Source organism: Rhinopithecus roxellana, chromosome 9 (genome assembly GCF_007565055.1).
Source record: "Rhinopithecus roxellana isolate Shanxi Qingling chromosome 9, ASM756505v1, whole genome shotgun sequence".
Lineage (NCBI taxonomy): Eukaryota > Metazoa > Chordata > Mammalia > Primates > Cercopithecidae > Rhinopithecus > Rhinopithecus roxellana.
The window spans coordinates 82,109,738-82,132,286 of NC_044557.1; the positions used below are offsets into that span (position 1 = coordinate 82,109,738).

A 22,549-nucleotide genomic window follows, 5' to 3' on the forward strand; every position below is an offset into this window, starting at 1 on the left:
CATAATTTCTCTGAAACTTCAGTGTATCCTCTCTTGGTAAATGACATAAACTTCACTTGAACCTTCACATGAAAGCAGAAATACGTGCCATCCTTAATTCTTTCCTCTCCTTCATGCTCCTAATCCAGTCACAATGAAGTTCTCTAGATTCTACTTACTAAATATTTATTCAAAGTTACCCTCTGTCTCCTTTCTCTACCCGGGTCATGATCATCATCATCATTCCCCTTTGGGAAAGAAGACAATAGAAACCCACCATCTATTCCCCATTCAGCAACCAGAATAAGTCTTCTAAAATGAGGATTTCAAATTATTCCTCTCACCTTGAAACTCTTCAGTGGCTTGCTATTTCACTCCATAAATTCTCAACTGCTTGACATGGGTTAGAAGATCCTTCAAGGTTGCCTCTGCCTTCAGCCTTATTTCCTAACACTTGTCCTCACACTGAACTTCTTCCAGATCCTGGAAAGCATTAGGAGGCCTCTTCACTTCAGGTGTTGGCACTGGCCTTCCTCATCCTCATAGAAAAGACTGTCATTCGTTACTCCCTTCCCTATCTACCTTCAGGTTCCACACTGCTCCCTTCAGGTCATTCTCAGTCTCCTAAATTGTTAGCACCCTGGTATCAGGAACTTTTGTTTCAAGACACTCATCATAATAGTGTTCTGTTTGTCTCCATGACAAACATGCTGCAGGGCTTTTGCCTGATTTGTTCAGTACTCTATCTTCATTCCTAGCCCCCAGCACATAGTAGGTGCTCAGCACATAGTAGGTGCTCAAATGGTGATTACTCACTGAAGACCTGCGAATTACTATGTTTAATTCTAACACGGTTCCTATGACATATTTAGTAACCATTTCCTGGAAAGTCCGTATAATGGAGCATTCAGATACTTCTAAACAATGCAACATTTGTGCCTATCACCAATTTTACATTCTTGACTTCTCCCCACTTTGGAGATGAACAGTAACAGGTGAGAGACATTTTATTTTAATTTTTCTTGCATTTATCATGTCACTCAACAATCATTCAATAAGTATTTATTGATACTTGTGCCAATCACTAGGTGTTGGGAATTCAGTAAGTGAATAAAATCGTCTGTTTTCATGGAGTTTGCAGTGTGTGTGTAGATAGGGTGAGATAAAGTCTGAAAGTAAGCCAACCAAAAGCTGTATAAAATATCAGACAGTAGGCCAGGTGCGGTGGCTCACGCCTGTAATCCCAGCACTTTGGGAGGCCGAGGCGGGCGGATCACGAGGTCAGGAGATAGAGACCATCCTGGCTAACACGGTGAAACCCCGTCTCTACCAAAAGTACAAAAAATTAGCCGAGCGTGGTGGCGGGCGCCTGTAGTCCCAGCTACTCAGGAGGCTGAGGCAGGAGAATGGCGTGAACCCGGGAGGCGGAGCTTGCAGTGAGCCGGGATCTCGCCACTGCACTCCAGCCTGGGCGACAGACCGAGATTCCGTCTCAAAAAAAAGTGCCAGAGTCAGAAAGAAGTGTGCGTTGATCATTTTTTTGCTTAGAGAGATTGGGAAAACTCAGAGAGTAAAACATCTGAGCAGGGACCAAGAGCAATCTGGGAGTCCGTATCACGTCACAGAGAAGCGCACAAGCTTAGGAATCTTGCTTTCTAAATTCGAATCGCAGGTTGCCAGTTACACCTGTATGCGACTGAACAAGTACTTTAACCTGTCTCTTAGCTCTAATACTACAAACCTCAGGCTTGTTAAGAGAAAATGCTCCGCAAGGAATTAAACACAGAAGGCTCTAACGCTGGGCCAAGACTGGGAAACGAACTCTGGAAACTCACCCTCTGCTGCCCAAGAGCATCTCCCCTCTGGCTGGATCGCAATTGGTGATTGGCTACTTAACCCTTCCGTCCTTTCCCGCCCAGCGTCCAATCCAATCCCGCCTGGCTCCGCTCGGAGACAGTTCGCCGAGTGGGCGGTGTCCATGACGTTTTATGACGTGTTGCGTCACGGTGGGCGGAAGTCGCGGCCGCTGTTTTGAAATCGGGCCGCGGGGGGTCTCTCAGGCTGGTTGCTGATTCCAACACTGAGGCCCCACAGCCTCCCAATTCCGGGCGGACCCCTGACGGGCCTGAAGCTGCAGCCGCGCCATGTCCACCCCTCCGTTGGCAGCGTCGGGGATGGCGCCCGGGCCCTTCGCCGGGCCCCAGGCCCAGCAGGCTGCCCGGGAGGTCAACACGGCGTCGCTGTGCCGCATCGGGCAGGAGACCGTGCAGGACATCGTGTACCGCACCATGGAGATCTTCCAGCTCCTGAGGAACATGCAGGTAGGAAGGCGGGCGCGCAGGGCCAGCGAGATGCAGCTGGGAGGGAAAGGGGCGCTGGTTTCCTCGTTACCTGGGGCCGGTGGATGTCAACTGGGCTGCCCTGGGCAAACCTTAGGTGTAGGGTCACCCCCATTCACACTCAAGAGTGTCCCCAAAAGTCGGAGCTGTAGAGGTGATGTTTTTCCAGACCAGATTTCTGCATAATTGAAGCCAATTTTTTTTTAGATTCAATCGAGCTCTTTAGTTACCATGTAAGCTCTTGCACCTTTCAAGGTAAAGATGGGGTCGCACTCCACTTCCCTCTTTAGGTTGCTTTAAATGTTTTTTCCAGCATTTCTTCTAGGGAGGTCCAAGGAGTTGAAGAATTTACATTATATTTTTAAAAAACAGTCCTCTTTTTTTTGGCATAGTTAATATACAGTAAACTACGCTCACCTAAAGTTTTGACATGTATGTGTACTGTACTGTGTATACTTGTGAAATTATCACCACAATCAAAATAGTGAACATACACATCACCCCAGAAAGTTTCTTCATACCCCTCTGACATCTTTGCTTCCTACCTTCCATCGCTAAGCAACCATTGATTTGCTTTCTGTAATCATAAATTATTTTGCATTTGCTAGAGTTTTGTATAAATGGAGTCTACAGTGTGTGGGCTTTTTTTGTCTGAGATCCTTCACTAAGCATGCATCAATAATTTCCTTTTTATTGCTGAGTAATGTTCCATTGTATCAATATATCACCATTTGCATACCTTTTCTTCTGTTGATGGACATTTGGGTTGTTTCCACTTTTTGGCTGTTATAAATAATGCTATGAACTTTTGCTGACAAATTTTTGTGTGAACATGTATGTCATTTCTCTTGGACAGATTCAGGAGTGAAATTGCTGGATCATGCAATACATGTCTGTTTAATGCTTCAAGAAACTTCTCCAAAGTGGCCTGAGTCATTTGACCTCCCTATTATTGCTAGTGGGAATGTAAACATTGCTGTTTAACGGTTCTCCTTTCTCCTCATCCACACCTGTTATGTTTTGATGCTTTCCAAATACTTCTCCCAGTCTATCCTGCCTTTTTATTCTCTTAATATTATCTTTGGAAGAACAGACATTTTTAATTTTGATGGAATCCAGCTTACTGATATATTCTTTTATAGATTTTGCTTTTGGTGTCATACCTAAGAAATGTTTGCCTAACAAGGTGACAAAGGGTTTCTGTTTTCTTCGAGAAGTTTTGTAGTTTCAGGTTTTAGGTCTACAACCTATATTTAGCTTTGTGAGTTTTTAAATATATATACATAGTGGCAGATACGGATCCAAGTTCATTGTTTTGCATTTGGATATCCAATTGTTCCAGCAGCATTTTGCTGACCCATTTTTAATGCTTGTTTATGTTACCCACTACATGTAGTAGATATTATTCTTGTTTTAAGTTGAAGATTCAGTACTTCAGAGAAATAAAGTGACTTGCCCAAACCTAGTCAGTGGTAGGGTAAATTTGAAACCAAGTTTTCAAAATCTTACAGCTCTTATTTCTGTGGTTGTCCAAAAAAGTGTTTTATTGCTTTTTTTTTTCTTTTAACTGGTCAAGATTTTTTTTTTTTTTCCTCCTGATTATAAGAGTAATTCAGTTTTGTGGAAATTTTAAGACCATGTGAAATATAGTACAAAGGAAATCCAGGAGAAATTATGACATTCTTTGGCAATAATTAAAAAATGAATAGATTCATATCTAGAATGAATACGGTGCGGATTAAATAATGTCTCAGAATTTAGCATATTTTAAACAATTTTTGTCCTGTTATATGCAAAGCACTGAATAATACCTAACACTTATGAAGTACTTTCCTTGGTCAGGTACACTGTTACAGGAGCAGTTTTAAGGAGTATTTTTATCCCTATTTTACAGTGAAGGAAACTGAGGCTTAACGAGAGGAAAAAATAAATTACCCAACATCACACATGAGTAACAGCTCTTCCTAGTAACCTCTTTTTAATACTAACTTGCTGTCAACGTGCATTATTAAAAGATATAATACAGGTTCATGTTTACACAGAAAGAACTAAGCTTTTTCAAAAAAAAGTGTTTTATCAATAACTAGATTACATGTGGACCTGCATTCAAAGCCAACCTTTTTTTTTTTTTTTTCAGTTTTTTTGTCTGTAAGTTTATTCAATGCAAAATAATCCTCTCCAATTTTACTGAGGTGGCTGACCACGTCCACGACCAAATCCGCCTCTAAACTGGAATTCGGTTACTAACCCAGCCCCAGCCTCGGCTTTCTTGCCGGCACGAGGGGACATGGGCACTCCGTCTGTAGGTATGTCTGTCGGCGTCCCCTCTTGTGAGTTTGCAGGTTGCTCACCCTCCAGACCTTTAGGCCGAGGCCTGCCAGTCTCTGGACGGCTGCGGCACAGGGTGGCAGGAGCAATCTCCCTGGGCAGATGAAGGTAATCACGGAGATACCGGATTCCCTCATTGGTAAGGTACCAGTAGAAATGTCTCCAGGCAAACTGTTCCTTCACGTAGCCTCAGGACTTGAGAGACTGCAGGGCCTTCATGACATGAAGGTTGGACACATTCTTGTCTGCCAGCTCCTGGTGCTTAGGCATGTGGAATCCTTCTTGGCCACCATGACTCCCTCCTTAAAAAGGAGTTCATAGGCTGGGCGCAGTGGCTCACGCATGTAAGCCTAGCACTTTGAGAGGCCAAAGTGGGCGGATCACGAGGTCAGGAATTCGAGACCAGCCTAGCCAACAAGGTGAAACCCCATCTCTACTAAAAATACAAAAATTAGCTGGGCGTGGAGGCACGCGCCTGTAATCCCAGCTGCTCAGGAGGCTGGGACAGGAGAATCGCTTGAACCCGGGAGGCGGAGGTTGCAATGAGGCCTGGGCGGCAGAGCGAGACTCTGTCTCAAAAAAAGGAGTTCATAAATAGCAATCGTTTCTTCTTAAGTTTCAACATTTTGGCGGCTGTAGGGTCTGGGGCCCAAAGCCAGCTTTTGAGGGACTATGATAATTATATGTATGTTTTTCATTTTATGAAATCTGTGGTCATTCATCTAAGACCCTTTGGGGCCTATCAGTTATGGCTGAAAAGATAACAATGGGCTCCTTCATTTCCAAAAACTAGAAGAGGTGATAGAAACAGGATATTCTTAACTACATATAACCTAGTGATTTGTTAATACATTTTTAGCATTCACATTTTTAAATAATCCTCTGTATTATTGATCTGTGAGAGTAAACTGCTGTGAATACAGACTGCTAAGAATTTTTCTAAGCGTTTGTTTTAAAGAAGTGGTTCCTGGTATACGCTAGATGTCCGTTAGCCACTTGAGAGTCTGATGAAAACTGTGAACTCTCTTCAGAGAAAAATACACATACACATGCATTTTGAAAATTTCAGGGGTTAAAGGAAGATTTAGGGATACTCCCCAAGTATCCTGAAATCTCAGATTAAGAGTCCTTGTGGAAGATACCATTGCTTTTGTTTTGTTTATTATTCTTTGAATCTTTAATTTTTTAAATACATAGTACATTCAGAACTCAGGAATAGAAAAGGACAGTGCAGTGAACATTTTCCCTCCCATTCCTATCTCTTATACTGTGTACCTAACTCCTCCCCACAGGCAGTGACTGTGAGTGATTCTTCCAATTTTTGTGTATCTTTCCAGATATTCTCTGCATATTAAGCAAATGTTTATGTATATTGTTTCATTTTCCCCTTTTTTGCACAGATAATAGCATATTATACATAATCATTTTGTACCTTGCTTTTTTCAGTTGATATATTCTGGAATTTATTCCTATCTGTATAGAAAATACTCCCTTTTCCTTTTTATAGTGTATAGTTCACACTGTGTGGAAATACAGTAATTTATTAAACCAGTTCTCTAGTGAGGGAATTTGGCTGTTTTTCATTTTTCCCTGTTAGGCTGCAGCAAATAACCTCCTACACAAATTTGCACGTATACCTGTAGGATACGTTTTTAGAAATAGCTATGTGCTTTTGTAATTAGATACATTTCAATGAATTGTCCTCCACAGAGATTGTACTAATTTATGCTATGGCCTAAGACCAGCACAGTGAGTTATATCTTTTTTTGATCTTTGATCACTTGATAGGTGAAAATTCTACTTTACATTTCTCCTAATTTGACTGAGTTTGAATATCCCTTAAAATATTTGAATCATTTATATTTTTTTCCTGTTAAATGCTTGTTCACTTATTGTTTACCCATTTGTTTGTCTTTTTTACCTATCGTAATTGTAGGATTTAGCTATTTACATACTAGAGAAACCTGTTCTGTGTGATACAACTTGCAGTTATTTTTTTTCCCAGTCTTTTACCTTTTGGCTCTGCTAATGGTAGTTTTGCCATGCATTTTTTTTTTTTTTAAGAAGTTGCATGTATTAGTCTTTTAGGACTTCTAGGCTTTATGCCTAGTTAGAAAGGTCTTCCCCACTCAAATTAGAATTCTATAATTTTTTAAATTTCAGTCTTTACATTTAAAACTGTGATTCTTCTGGAATTTATTCTACAAAATGTGAGGTCTGGGCCTAGCCCTAACTTTTTCAAAGTGTTCACTGAATAATTCACTTGCTTCTTCCAGTGATTTCAGGTAGCTTTTATATAAGTGAATTTGTTTCTGGATGTTCTATTCTATTCCACATAGCTGCCTATCTTTTATGTATTAGTGCAAAACATTCTTATAATTTGTCAGGATGTATAATGTGTTTACACTTATTTTTTCAGAATTTCCCTGGCTATTCTTGCTTATTTTTCCACATGTATTTTAGAATCAGCTTATTCTAAGAAAAAGCCTGTTAGCATTTTTATTAGGATCATTCAGCCTAGAAAGACTTGACATCGCTATGATGTTGACTCTTACTAACCAAAAACATGGAGTATTCTTTTTCTGTTTTCCTATAAGGTATCTTAAGTTTTCATTTTTATCTTGAGATTTTAAAAGTTTTCTTCTAGATATTTTATCTTTTCTGTTGCCATTGTAAATGGGGTCTTCTTTTCCCATGTTTTTGTTTGTGTTAGAGATGAAAGCAGAGCTATTGCTTTCTCTTTGGACCTACTTCCTTATGGAATTCTTTTATTTTTAGTAGCACTTTATCATATTATTTGTAGATAGATTATGATGCTTTCTTTTTAATGTTCCAACATTTTTTTTTCTCTTTCTTCTCTAATTGCATCGGCTAGTGCTTCCAGAACAGTGTTCACTTATAGAATTAGGGTCTTAGTAGACATCCTTTTCTGTTTCTGACCTTAGTTGGAATGCTTCTAATGATTCCACGTTAATCATGGTGCTGACTTTTTAACTGAAATAAATGTATGTTATCACACACTGAGGATTTTTTATTGAGTTTTATATTGATTTTTAAAATGGATGTTGAATTTAGTTGAATGCCTTCTTAGTGTCTCTGGATATGGATCATGTATTTATGGGTTTTCATCCACACTTATGAGTGAGGTGGTTATTGGTGAGCTTTTCAGCTGAACAGCTATACCACGGTATATACCAAGGGATCTTAGACATTTTTACCGCGTATACTCTGTGCTATGGAAACCTTGTCTCTCTCATGTTTACTGCTGTATCCCAGCTTCTAAAACATTGCTGACACATGAAAGGTGTGTGGTATTTCTTTTTAATGATTGAGTAAATTAAGTTGGTAAGTTTGGATATTAGATTTAACATCTAATATCTAAGTCAGCAAATTTGGGAAGCGTGATTCTTTGCATTTCAAAAGGATATTTGTTTTCTTTGTGACAGTATTTATTAAGAGTTCTTTTACATAATACATCTTAATAAATTTTAAGTGTAGATTTATGGGTAAAATAACTCAGTAAAGTAAAATAATTCACACTGTACTTTAAAGCCTTCTGTGTGTGTGTACTATACTAAATATGGTAATACAAACTTAAGTTCCAGTCTTTACTAAGTAGAAAATATGGGCAAAGTATTAAACCTCATTATGCCATAATAAAGATACAGAGTGCTGTTCTAGGCAAGACATAATCATCACGCTCCTTTTTGTCACCTAAACAAGAAAGGAAGGATCCACTTAAACTTTTCTCTGAATTTCTAGTTAGTGTCTGTGGAATTTCATAAACTGAGAGTTCATGAGGAGAAAACTTACATTGTACTGAGAAATGAACCCTTAATGCCTTTCTCCTTTAAAATGTTTTGACTAGTTCAGCCTTTGATATTTTATCACATTTCTTTGAGACATTGTGGAGTGTTTTAATGCTTGAGAATATCTGAAAATCCTAATAATATCACACCTCAAATAATTTGAGGAGATCCATCTCCTTAACTCATAAACCATAACATTACAGGAAATTTAGAAGTATGAGAAAAGAAGAAAATAAATTATTGAAGCCTGTTTATTTTACACATCTTTTATCAACTACATATAGGGCTTTCCAATCTTTTTTCATGTTTCTGGTTTTAATCATTATATGTCCTGTTTTCTTTTCACTCCAAACATTGTATCATGCTTTTTTTTTTTTTTTTTTTTTTTTTTTTGCATTCCTACCTCATGTGTTTAAAAAAGAAAAAAAAAAATGCAAACTGAGACTTAGAAAGACTGGACTGATTGCCTAGCTATTAGATAGTGGGTAGTTCCTTTGTTTTTAAATCACCTGATTCAAATCCCCAAATAGGTATACATGTGAATTCCTACAATTAAAATGCCTGAATACTAGAAAATGTGGTACTCTATAAATATTATTGATTCAAGTATTAGGGTGATGCCACAGATCAAATTGTGGGAATGAAATATTCTATGGCTGTACAGAGAAAGATTTTGTTCATGAGTTTCAGCAATGCACAAGTACATATTTAGTTATAAATTCTAAATAAATAGTAGTCGATTTTTGTTTACGTCTTTTTTTGTTATTTCAATATATACTTTTCTTCTCTTGATAAAATTCCTGAATTAAAAATAATATCTAAGCCAGAGTTATGATCATAGCAGTTACTTGTAATAATTTATTAATGGTGTTCAAGTATAGGTGGCACCCATAGCTCCTGCTATTGATTTTTTAAAGTAAAATTTTAAATGACAGGTTTATATTTTAATGTGTGTTTTTAAGCATCTTAATTATCTTATCAGAGTTAAGGTATTTTGAGAATATTTTTGCAACACCTACCATATGTTCTTTATTTTCTTCCACTAGAATATCTTAAGATTCACTTTTTTGTGTGTGTTTTTAACTGTACATTGTTTTTAACTTCTTGGTTGAGGTCAGCAGCATGCTGCATTTATATAATAGTAACATTAAAATTGTACATTCTTTTTAAAGTTACACTTCAAAAATTAAAGGGGAAAAAGTATTTCAAGTCAGGGTTTATCACAAAGTTTTTCTAGGTCTGTTTTATAGCAGTGAAAGAGTATGCCAAGTTGTTAATAAATGGGCATGCATTACTCTTACATTCTTAAAATTGAACTTGATCGGTTGTGAGGGACAGCTTACATCTAGGCATTGCCTAAAAATTGTTTCTGTTTGTTGGCTTTACTTATAGAAAATCTTGATTTTTTTTTTCATTACTTTATATTTTTATTCTTTGTTTTTCCTGATAAGCTGCCAAATGGTGTCACTTACCACACTGGAACATATCAAGACCGGTTAACAAAGCTACAGGATAATCTTCGCCAACTTTCAGTTCTCTTCAGGAAGCTGAGATTGGTATATGACAAATGCAATGAAAACTGTGGTGGGATGGATCCCATTCCAGTCGAGGTAATTTTTTGTGATAGAGGGAGGATGAATATAAGGTGTGAATTAGTGTCAAGACAGTTACTCTTTTTTCTCTCTCTCTTGTTTTAGCAATATTTCCAGGTTTTGAATTTTATTGGTTTTCCTTGGGCCACAGAAGATGAAAATGTGATATATATGCATAAAATACTACTATATTTTTACATTAATAATTTCATGTAGACTTTGACAGGCTTATAGTAATTTTTGTTGTTAGGAAGAAATAGTTTTCTGTGGCAATTTTTATTACTGTCAGTGTCTCCTTTTAATTAAGTCAGTGATATTTTTAGTAGGAATTTTAATAGTATATACTTTTAAGGTGGTTTTCATGAAGTACTTTACAGATAAAATATTATTTTTATTATTATTAATTTAGATTTTATATTTGGCCCAGTGGAATCACTGTATTTTAAAAAATGTACTCTCTAAATTTCATCTTGGGTCCCACCTATTTAGTTAATTAGATATACATTTCTATAAGTAACCCTTTCCTGTTGACAAATTATTTCTCTGCAACCAAAGGAAGCTGGTAAAAGATGACCAGAGAAAAATTAAACTGCAAAAATGCCTAAAAAGAAGGGGTCAGAGATGTGGGAGAAAGATCAGAAATGTGGCCTGCATTGTCAGATGCTGCAGAGAAGTCGAGGAAAATCAGGAATGAAAACTGTCCAGTAGATTTTGCTAGACGAAAATTGTTGGTATATTTGAGTAGAGCTTCAGTGAAATGGTAGCAGCACGAAGTCTGATCGCAGTCGGGTGAAGATTATGCAGGAAATAAGAAGCTGGAGCCGGCAAGTGGATATCAGTCTTTCAAGAAGCTTTGAAAAAAATAAGAGAGGAAAGCAGTAGATGAAAGGAGAGATGAAATCAAAGGTTTGCAAGGGGAAGAGGAGCTTCCCCCCAAATAGAAGAGACAGGAACATGTTAGAATAATAAAGGAAGAAAGCTGTAGGGAGAGGTTGGGAGAAAGGTGTATAATGAAGACAGGAGGGCAGTCAGGCCACAGGGATGGAGACTAATCGTCTTCAAGAGGAAGGACAGCTCTGCATTGAGAGAGAGAAAACAAAGAAAAGGAGAATGTAGACATGGGTGAGTTTATATATGTCCCAGGAATTTTAAGAAGTTTTATCAAGTGAATCCTAGTTTTACCAGTCATTTACCTTTGGCCTATTCCTGCATTGGTAATACACAATAGTAGAGGCTAGGTGATTCCTGAAGTCTGTCTCACTTATGAGGTAAATTCCATCACTAACCGTGCATACTTAATTATGATTCTGCTAGAAGTTTCATTGCTATATAAATTTGTTTCTCCTACAAAGAAAAAGTTCTCACAACTGAAAAAACTTAAGACATCTAGAAGTTTGCATAGACTCTGAAGTTTTAGTTTGCAAGTTAATGACATTTTTATAATACAGATCTGCGAAGTTCTTTTCTTTTTATTACAGATGAAGGAAAGCCTGTTTTATCTATCTCAATAGACTACAAATCTCTTAGGGGCAGGAATCACATCTTGTTTGGCATTAGTTTTATAGTGTTTCATAATTAAATATTTGCTAATTGAATGAGTAGGGTTTTTTTAAATTTTCATTTTATTTTACTTTATTTTATTTTTTGTTACTTCTCCCATCTTCCTGCTGGAAGTATTGTTTAGTTATACATGACAACCAATGTTATAAAGGCTGTTTTGCAAAAGAAACCTGAAAGGGTATTGTGTAGAATGCATTGAAATGGTCAACTATTAAAGCTCTTATTTCAGGCTATCACCTGAATTGAAATTTATTTTTATACAAATAAAACTATAAAAATTGACTTTAATCTGATATATTCTCTATACCAGTGATTAGAAAACTTGAATTATATTTTTGACTTTTAATTTTTGTTAATCATTCCCAGCAACTTATTCCATATGTGGAAGAAGATGGCTCAAAGAATGATGATCGGGCTGGCCCACCTCGTTTTGCTAGTGAAGAGAGGCGAGAAATTGCTGAAGTAAATAAAGTGAGTTGTTAGTTTTTACATTTTATGTTTTAGAGTTATTGATAAAAATTACTAGGGAGTCTGATGTAACTCCAAAACATAATTTGAATTATCAAATTACATGAAGTCGTTTCTGCGGCAAACTTAACCTATTTAGAATACAGCGAAGAACTGAAAGGTAAGCAGAAATGCTGTCTGAATAGTCAGAAGAGAAATTGCAAAATTCATTTGATAAAGCTCTTAGAAGAGCTCCTTAGATAGTTAGTCACAATCCATTTACTTTTTTCTTTTCTAGGCAGAATTCTATCTTTCTAGCTTATAGCATTTTTGGAGCAGCAAATGATAAAAATTTACAAATATGAAATGTGAATGTCTCAACACCCGAATAAAAAATTTAGAGAACTATCCCAGCATTATTCTACTCCATCCCCACCAAAAGCTTCTAACTGGAATGTATTTATCACTGAATACTTTCAGAAGTTCGGAAGATAATGTTCAAATAGTTCTTGTGAAACAGAGAGAAATAGGGAAAGGTGTCCGTTCATTCTGTGGTGGAAATGTGGCCCCAGCTTAGCAAAATATACCGGAGATAGCACAGTGAATAAAACTATCAGCTTCACTCTTTCACTGACAAATATAGATTGCCCCTTCCTGAAATTCTTAATTCTAATTAAAAGAACTCACCAGTGTATTAATAATCCACCACAAGCCAAAGAGTCTTCTGAGTTATATGAAGATTTTGTAGTTCAATTTGTATGTATAATACATGATGTCAGTAGACTACCTTGGAAAAAGATTTTCTCACATGTCAAAAAGACATCAGATAAAATTCAATACTGTTGCTGATTCAAAGGACACTTAAAACTATTAGCAAGACAGTGTTTTTTCTTTTTTTTTTTTTTTCTTATCTTTTTCTTTTAGATAAATAGCCAACATTTTTCATAAGGTGAAATATAGAAGTATCCTTCTTAAAGGATACTTCTTAAAGGATTAAATACTCCCTAGTAATTTCACAAGCATGAAATAAGATGCTTTATACCACTATGTTTAATATTATTTTAGAAGTTATAGCCAGTACAAAAAGACTGGATAAATGACAGTTGGGAAACAGGAGTTACTATGTATGAGCTTGTTAGAATGATCAAAGAAACTCAACTGATGAACAACTAGACTATAAGAGTTCCGTAAAAGGGTCTGAGACAGGACTGATACCATGCTCTTATAATGCTGTAAACCTGTTAGATTATAAGATTCTATTGACTCTTATAACAATTAATATTTAGTAGATAGGAATTATGTCAATCATGTGTGTGAATAAACTTATTAAGATACATAAAGGAAGCTTTGAATGATTAAAAGAACATATAAAGTTCTTGGATGAGCAATACATATTATAAAAACACCAGTCTTGATTACCTCACAGTTTTAATACAGTAACAATCCAAATCCTAATAAGAAAGCATGCAAAAATAATAGGATTGTAGTGCAATACAAATCAATAAACAGATCCAGATAAAACCCAAATGGGATTTTTTTCTTGAAAGTATACAAAAATATCAAAAAAAAGTTGATAAGTATGACTAACAAAGCAGAATTCTTAGCTTCAAAAATTAAACTGTAATATGAAGCATATTATACAAACAGTAATTAGGTGTGTAATACTGGCACAAGAATAGGCAGATTAGTAAAATAATCTAGCCAGAAAAACAGCCTTCTCATTATACATGAGAATTTAATATGACAGAAGACGGCTTGTGTGAAAAATTAGTCTTTAGAAATAGAAACTTTGGGGGCGAAATTAAGCTAGCTTTTTACATTACACCATATATCAAAATGAATTTCAGAGTTGAAAATAAGACCTGCAAAACAAAATATTGGATAATTTTTTAAGTATTTTAAAACTCAGAAGAAAGGAAAAAGATGGATAGATTTTATAAAATAAAATTTTGCAACTTTTTTAGAAGGTGAAATACATATTTAGGAAACTATTTCCAAAAAATCTGATTGTAATGAATGACAATCATAATAAAAAAGTCACAGTAAAAAATTGGTAGAGGGTGAGGAAGAGATTGGGGACTTTTAGTTTAGATCTTGAAAAATAACTGGTATTTGATAGTCTAGATATAGGAGACATTCATTTATTAAGACGTGTTATATGTTTCTGTTGATAAAATATGTATTACCTCAATAAATGTGTTCTGCTTATTTTTCTCTAATATGGATTTTTTTATAAAATATAATTAAATATGTATATAAATAAAACACCATTATAATAATAACTTTGGTTTCAGAGTACCACATGTGTAACTAATGTAAATATAGTTTGTTCTGTACCACAGAGGATTTTATAATATTTTGTAAAAAATAAAGTTGTGCAAATTCAGAAAGATACTTTTTCTAAATTTACATGTCTCTTCAATTTTCATGAAGTTTCTCTTTTTTCCCAATATGATAACTTAGAAATAACGTGTCTTTGACTTTTAAAAGTTCTCTTTTATAATCAAAATATGGTAATTCTTTGGCAGCATGTAACCAAAAAAATTCTTACTAGCTACTGACATAGAGTTTTGTGGATGTTAAGTAAAGGAGATAATTGAAACAAGGATGTGATGTATACAAGGGCTTCTCTCTCCACATGAGGATTTAGCTCTCTGCAGCCTCTCTCTCCTGGACCGACCTACATAATTGTTTCCCTCAAACCTTTCAGTGCAGTTATATCATATTTGGGATTCAGTAAATAATCTGTGTCATATAATTATGGCTTCATAAGTATTGTTTATTGCTAAACCACATAGTAAACTAGGGTCACATTTCCTTGGTTGAATAATGTTTTGTTTTTCTGAAGTTAATTCTTACCTCTTTAATTTTCTAAAATTTTAGTTAGTTTTTTGTGCATCTCAGTACGATTTTCTAATTTTCCACAGACAGAATCATTAGACAGTTTCGTGGTTCTTATCCCACCCTCCCAAGTTTTCTTTGGTCTTATAGGTCTGGATGGAATGCTGGCTAGGCCTGCTTTTTAGCTCTGGGACTTTCCTTCACCTCTTCTGTTGGTTTCACTATTTCTTCAGCTCATGTCTTCCTCTTTCTTGGTTTTCTTCCTTGTTGGTAATGTGCATACATCAGTGACTTCTTTAGAAGGAATGCAGACACTTAAATTTTGAGTCCTTACATATTTGTCCAGTTCATAGTTTGGCTGGCTATAAAATTCTATGTTGTAAATTACGTTTCCTCAGAAATTTGAAGGCATTCTATAATCTAGTGTAGGGTTTGGCAGACTTTTTCTTTAAATGACTAGATAGTCAATCTTTTAACCATTCCTCTAGTTTTCATCCCCAGGGCTCAGCTAGTGCCTCTGAGATGGTCTGTGTCTGTGGTTCTCCATGGTGGATCAGGCCTATTCTCAGTGGCATCCCTCTTGCATGCCCAGGCCTTCTCTGAGTCACTGACCACTCCCTCTTTACTTTTCATCTTAAAATTTACCTTGCATCTGCTGTTGTGTCCTTTCTAATCACTTTTCCCTGCATCAGTTTATAACTTTTTTTATTCCTCTCCTGCCACACACTCAGTAGATACACAATGTTTCTGAAAGTTTGTGTATGCTTATGGAATAAAAGTATTTTAAATTTTTTTCCCCATTTTTACTTCTGACATTGAGATCTCTTCCTTTGATTAAATGACTTGGATCTGTTCTAAGTGCTTTTAACTTCAGTATAAAACGTGTTTTAGTTAACGTGATATCAAACTGATGGGTTATTACAAAGAGAAAAGAATCGGCTTAGGTATTTTAAATAAACCAGGTTTAAAGCTAAACTCTATTTCTGTGGGAATTGCTTTTTAAAAGACAAGTTAGAGGGAAAGTACCTTCTTGAGTATCATCGGGAAGAACTCATTTGATGACCTCATAACTCTCTTTGTATGAATTCTCCTATCTATATTTTGAGAAAGCACTGAAGGATTAGGTGGTGGGCAGAGGGAAAAGATGGGAGAGGGCTAACATTTGGTTAACTTAAATTTAAATCACAAATAGAGAAGGAAGAAGAGAATAAAATTAACTGCTAAAAAGCAAACAAGTAGTTTTTTTTTTTTTTTTTGGTTGTTTTTTACCAAAAGGGGTTTTCAATTCATTCCTTTAAAAAAATTATAAATGTGAATTAAATGTAGCATATTCTGTTAATAGAATAATCTTATGTACAGTTAACACTAGCTACTGACATAGAGTTTTGTGAATTTTAAGTAAAGGATATAATTGATACAAGGATATGATGTATAAAAGGACTTTCTCCACATGAGAATTTAGCTCTCTACAGCCTGTCTCTTCTGGACCCACCTATATAATTGTTTCCCTCAAACAATTGTATTTCATTCTTTTCCTTCAACTTATTTAAGCTCTGTGTCTCCATTCTAGAATATAAGATTAAAATATATGATTAAAATGTTTAATTTTTAAAATATTGAGCTCATGATCCATTTATATGTATATAATTTTTTTTTTTTTTTTTTTTTTTTTTTTGAGACAAAATCTCACTCTGTCACCCAGGCTGGAGTTGGCTCACTGCAACCTCTGCCTCCTGGGTTCAAGCGATTCTCCTGCCTCAGCCTCCTGAGTAGCTGGGATTACAGGCATGCATCACCATGCCCAGCTAATTTTTTTGTGTTTTTAGTAGTAATGGGATTTCACCATGTAGGTCAGGCTGCTCTCAAACTCTTGACATCATGATCCACCCGCCTCAGCCTCCTAAAGTGCTGGGATTACAGGCCTGAGCCACTGCACCTGGCTGATACATCTTTTTTTTCTTAATGGCACACACACCTGAGGGTGTTTCTCATAGTGAAAACTGGCTATAGATGATAATGTCCTGATCTGATTATTTAATCACATAGATGCTATTAAAAATAAACAGTTCATTGATTGATCTGACAACTATTTATAAATAACTACATTCATAAACTTAAGTTTTTGTCAATTATGTTAATCCATATTCTTATGTAAATATAGGTTTGCTTTTTTTTAGTTCATGCAGTTAGTAGGTGATAGATTTTTAAAGTTCACAGAATCTTAGCTAGTAACACTAAAACACTGAAAATACTTCTTACCTATTATGGTGTGGAGTATAAAAATGAATAGTTTTTAATAATGGCCATTATTAAATATCTTTTTTTATACGAAGAGGAGTTATTTAAACAAAAAAAAATTTGAAATGATTGCCAATAATTTTTGTTTACTTGCATATTTTTTTTCCATTCGTGTAGGTTTGGGGAGAAGCTTTTTGATTTGGCGTTTGTTATTTTTTCTTCAAACATGAAAATATTTAAATACTTGTGTGCCTGCTCTCTGCCAGGCATTGTCCTCAGTACCAGAATTTCTTCCATGAACCAGCTGGATGTGTTATCTGCTATATACTCATTTCACATGAGTGGACAAGTTTCTTCTTGGAGAACATAAGACTCCAGTGGAAACAAAGCAGCACTTGTTTCATGTTCCCATTTCATGTTTTAATGAATATTTACAGAAACAAAAGCATTGTGCCATATTTTTAATACATTGGCATTTGGTCGTATTAAATAACTAAGTTGCTTTATAGAGCTGTGTAATCTGTAATAAAATTATATTCTTTGCATTCAATTAAAAATATTCAGAATTTTATTACAATGCATATCTTCTTTTTGTTCTATATAAGCTACATAAAATAAGTAGATTTATATACCCCTCAGTTGACCCTCACTTAGTCATTTTCAAAACATTATCATATCATTGTGTACTTGAAATTGTGCAGAAGAACATACTGATAGTGTGTTTACTATTTAGTCCTTATGGTCTGTCTGGTTTCTAACAATGCAAAAACCACCAATAACTATCCTGATGCCATGAAACTTTGAGGCACACGATTTGTAGTCAGTATTTGATGTAAATCATCATAAGACAATATGGCTGGTTTTAATAGTCAAATTCGTGGTTTATTTAAATACTTTCATTTTCTCTTAATATATCCTGGAATCCTTAAGCTGAATACCCAAATAAAGGATGGATACTTGTTTGAGACCACATTTTTTAGGTGCAGGCGTGTCCAATCTTTTGACTTCCCTGGGCCACATTGTAAGAAGAGTTGTTTTGGGCCACACATAAACTATACTAACATTAATGATAGCTGATAAGCCCCCAAAAAAATCTCATAATGTTTTAAGAAAGCTTACGAATTTGTATTGGGCTACACTCACAGACGATCGGGGCCACATGCGGCCTGCGGGCCACAGTTGGACAAGCTTGCTTTGGGGGCATCAGAATGAGTTTTATTTTGCTTAAGGCTATTTTCTTGATGGGAAAATGAAATTGAAAAAGATAGTAGGTAGTATTTACTACCAGATTGACATTATTGAGTCCATGCATTTAGAAAGTAAAGCATTTTTTGTCAAGTGTCACAGCTTTTGTGTGACTATTAAATTACATGGTATGAGTTAGCATAAACATTTTTTAAGTATTTAGTCTACTTACACATTCACCTGTTAATGTACGAAATTGGGCACAGCTGATGGATTTTGAGAATAGCAGCTGTCAACCTCTGTTAAAATCAATCAGTGGCAAGATATATATATTAAATCCTATATCGTGTCATGAAAATTTATTTACAGTTTAGCCGCTAATAATGTCAGGTTTGTTGTTGATCATTTTTATGACATGTTTTGACTCTGGATATTTTATTTGTATGCTAATTTTTAAATTTAAAACATTGTGACATCTTTGAGAAATGCTATCCCAAGAGCCTTATATGTTAATTATTTAAAAATTTTCTGTTCCCTAGTGTTGAATATTATCTTGAAAATACCCTACACATTCTAGTTCTTACTTTTTTAAAAAACAATTATGAGGCTTAAATTAAAAAGAGTACCAGAATGTATGTTTCCAAATGAGGATTCTTGAAAGTAGTCTTATTGGTAGGTTATGCATTTATTTCAATGGTGAAACCATTGTGATAGCCAGCTGCAAGCCCTGAGTTGATATTGATTATAAAGTCTCTTTTTAACCACCCAGATGACCAATTGTCATCTTACGTATGGGTATGCAGAAAGTACAACTGGCAGAGACCTTAGATTTTATAATCCAGTTACATAAACGAGAAAACCAAGGAGAAGGAATTTGTCAAAGATCAAATACCAAGTTAGAGGCAAAGTTGGAACTGGGACTGAGATTGCCAGCCTCCCAATATAGCACTTTTATATTCCTCTGTTTTGCTGCTACTCTTGATTGCTGGCAGAAGTGTTGGTTTCTTGGTCTCTGTGATGAAAAAGACTTTATAGGCTTGGTTATTCTTCATCTTTCCCAGCAATTTGAATCAATTTTGTTAGATATGTACAACCACTTAAATAACAGACTATCACATACTCATGATAACAGAATATAGAAGATAGGTCATCTGAAAACTTGTACAAGGGAGACTCACTAAAAATACCAGCAGTTTCTGTTTCCTGAAGACTGTTAGAGTGAGCTTTAGAGTCAAGCCCTGTGTACTGTATAGTCATGTTTTTCTCTGACTGCATCGTGCTAGTTCTCTTTTCTAATGTGAATTAAATTTAGTTATGAAAGATTATTAAAGTCTCTGTAAATTGATTTTCTATTTTCCAATAAGAGTTTCTTGGGCTTTCCTTTTAGCCACCTATTTCTTGTTACTTCCCTAACTCTGAATAGAAGCAATACAAGCAACTTCATTGATTTTAATGAAATCAAAATTAAGATTTTTAGGCCTCTTTTTAATAAGCATACACTAATTTATCTAGAGGTTGTTTAATATAGTGTCTTAAAATTAAACGTATTATCTCCAAATGTAATGTTTCCAAGGGGTTATTGAATAATAGTGATTATTATTATAACCAGTAAACACTCTGACCAGAAGTTCTCTATTTCTATCTTGTTTTATCTAAGCAGACATTTACCACATAGGATTTGAAGAAAGAATGTTTAAAAAGAAGTTTACAAATCTTAGTCAAGTAGAATCCAAGTATAGAGATACAGAGACACATGCCGTGCACATTTCAGGCATTCAGCAAATCTTAGTAGAAAAGATTGCATTGGGTGCTCTGCCATTTGTCTTCAGTTTTTAGAATTAGAAGGAGATTGCAATTCATGCTACAGGCAAACAGTGATTTCTGCCACACTTTTGAAAGACTGATTGCATGAGGCATTGTATTTTTATTATATTTTATTTTCTATGTCAACAGTTTACATTTTGTGCCTACCAGTAACATTTGTTGAATGTTTACTTATGTGTCAGGCACAATTCTAATACTTGACATGAATCAGATCATTTAATCTTCATAACAACTCTTATGAGGTAGGTTCAATTATTATTTCCATTTTTCTGAGGTGGAAACTAAAGTACAGGGAGGTTTAAAAAGTAGGTCAGTGTTATAAGTTTCATAGTGAAGGATCTGGCTGGGTGTGGTGGCTCAAGACTGTAATCCCAGCACATTGGGAGGCCAAGACGGGCAGATCACTTGAAGTCAGAAGACCAGCCTGGCCAACATGGCAAAACTTCATCTCTACTAAAAATACAAAAAAACTAGCTGGGCGTGGTGGTGGACGCCTGTAATTCCAGCTACTTGGGAGCCTGAGGCAGGAGAATCGCTGGAATCCATGAGGCTGAGGTTGCAGTGAGCCAAGATTGTGCCACTGCACTGCAGCCTGGGGGAAAAAAAATCATAGTGAAGGATCTGAACGACGTCCAGAGATCTGGCTCTAGAGTATGGGCTCTTGACCATTCGGTTATACTGCCGCTTAGAAAACCTGTATGCTTATGTTTTAAAACAAATAAATGTTTAGCTGATTTATTTATTTATTTATGGTGGAGGTGGAAGAGTAAGCAGGGCCTGGGGCGGGCCTGGAGCCATAGACCTCTGCAGGCTGAATTTTTAGAATTCAGGATCCCTGTCAGCGAATATTGAAGGCCAGAAGAGGGTTGAGACCATCTGCCTTATAGGGTTATTTAGCTCAGTTTCTGTCTGGATCATTACAGTCCTAACTTACGACATTTTAATCTTCTAACTTCATGGTCTATATTTCCTGAAACACTTTTGATAAATTCTTTTGTTTCTACAGAAACTCAAACAGAAGAATCAACAGCTGAAGCAAATTATGGATCAATTACGAAATCTCATCTGGGATATAAATGCCATGTTGGCAATGAGGAACTAAGCTGATATTTAAATTTCCTGCTTTACACATGTTATACCGTTGTTTTTTTCCCTCAAGTATTTTTTTCCCTGTGAAGAAGGTTATTTATCTGCTTTTATTTTAGTCACTAAAACTAAAGTTTGTATTTTTACATTGTGATTTTTACATTAAAATATTCATTAACTTTTTTTAATGCTATTAATCTTATGAAAGATTATTGTAATAAATTTTGATGGGGTCTGTATTTTGGTTAATCTTCATGAATTGAATAATTGTTTTTTTAAAGCAAAATAAAGCTTTTTAAATAAGTTTTTAAATTTGATTAATGGATTTACTCATTCCAATAAACCTTTTAGAAGAAAATTAAATATTTAAATATTTCTGCAGATAAAAATATCAAATACAGTCTGTATACAAATTAAAATTAAAGATATGTTACCATTTCAGCTCAAGTTTTTAAATTCGGTTTTATTGCCAAGCCAATTAAAATGTATATTTCTATGAATAGATGAAAATTTATCTTTAACATATTCTTCAAGTGTTTGGTCTTAAATGATCTGTCTCTAAAAGGAGAGAAACTAATGATCTAAGGACAACACAAATTGAAATCACACCTGTGTGCTTATCTGCTCTAAGCTAAGAAGCAATCACCTAATTTTTTAGGTATACCCTAAAGTAATCATAAGTGTGTTTTGGAAACAGTACATGTGTAGGGATTTTAAATGAGATACTTCTATATGACAGGTGATTTTTTTTTTTTTTTTTTTTTTTTTTTTTTTTTTTTTTTTTGGCCTGTAGACAATCCTGTTTAGGTCTCCCTGTGGGAGCTGATCTCTCATATTACAAATAATATATTCTCAAATAAAGAGTTGAAGTCTTCTCAGAAAGGACTTTTCCAGCTTGATTCAGAAGGCTTTTCCTATCTGGCCTCAGTTCTAACTCTATGAAAAATATTGTTTGGGCTTTCCTATAAAAGTTTCTCTGGAAGCTAACACAGGAAACTGTAATAGGCATCCTCTGGGGAGGGGAAGTGGGTGGTTGACAATCAGAATTAAGAAGGCGCTGACTTTTCGTTGTATATAATTTTGTACCTTTTGAATTTTACAGCATGTGCAAATATTGGCTATTCAGAAAATAGGAAAATATTTTTCATTTTAAGTTATGCAGATTCCCACCTAGACAGAATGCAAGAAGACAAGACAAACCATGCAAGCATCTTTAGACCCTCCAACTTTACATTTGTCAGAGCAGTTCTGAGCAAGCCCAGTGTTAGATGGGGCGCTGACTCTGCCTACAGTGGGAAGCTCTTCAAAGGGCAGAAGGAAA

The 22,549-nt window shown here is 35.4% G+C and overlaps 1 protein-coding gene across 1 annotated transcript; it reads left to right on the plus strand.

The window, feature by feature from the left end:
• The first annotated feature begins 1,972 nt into the window (after nucleotides 1–1,972).
• On the plus strand, nucleotides 1,973–21,543 carry MED30 (mediator complex subunit 30). Its single transcript, XM_010386873.2, has 4 exons — nucleotides 1,973–2,300; nucleotides 9,907–10,065; nucleotides 11,974–12,078; nucleotides 21,149–21,543. The coding sequence occupies exons 1-4, from the start codon at nucleotides 2,124–2,126 to the stop codon at nucleotides 21,242–21,244; spliced, it is 537 nt and encodes a 178-aa protein (XP_010385175.1). The 5' UTR covers nucleotides 1,973–2,123; the 3' UTR covers nucleotides 21,245–21,543.
• Nucleotides 21,544–22,549: the final 1,006 nt, after the last annotated feature.

Coding starts and splice junctions, on each gene's coding strand:
- MED30 (XM_010386873.2), top strand. CDS start 2,124: ATGTCCACCCCTCCGTTGGCAGCGTCGGGGATGGCGCCCGGGCCCTTC. Junction 10,066..11,973: donor TGGATCCCATTCCAGTCGAG/GTAATTTTTTGT, acceptor AATCATTCCCAG/CAACTTATTCCATATGTGGA. Junction 12,079..21,148: donor AAATTGCTGAAGTAAATAAA/GTGAGTTGTTAG, acceptor TTGTTTCTACAG/AAACTCAAACAGAAGAATCA.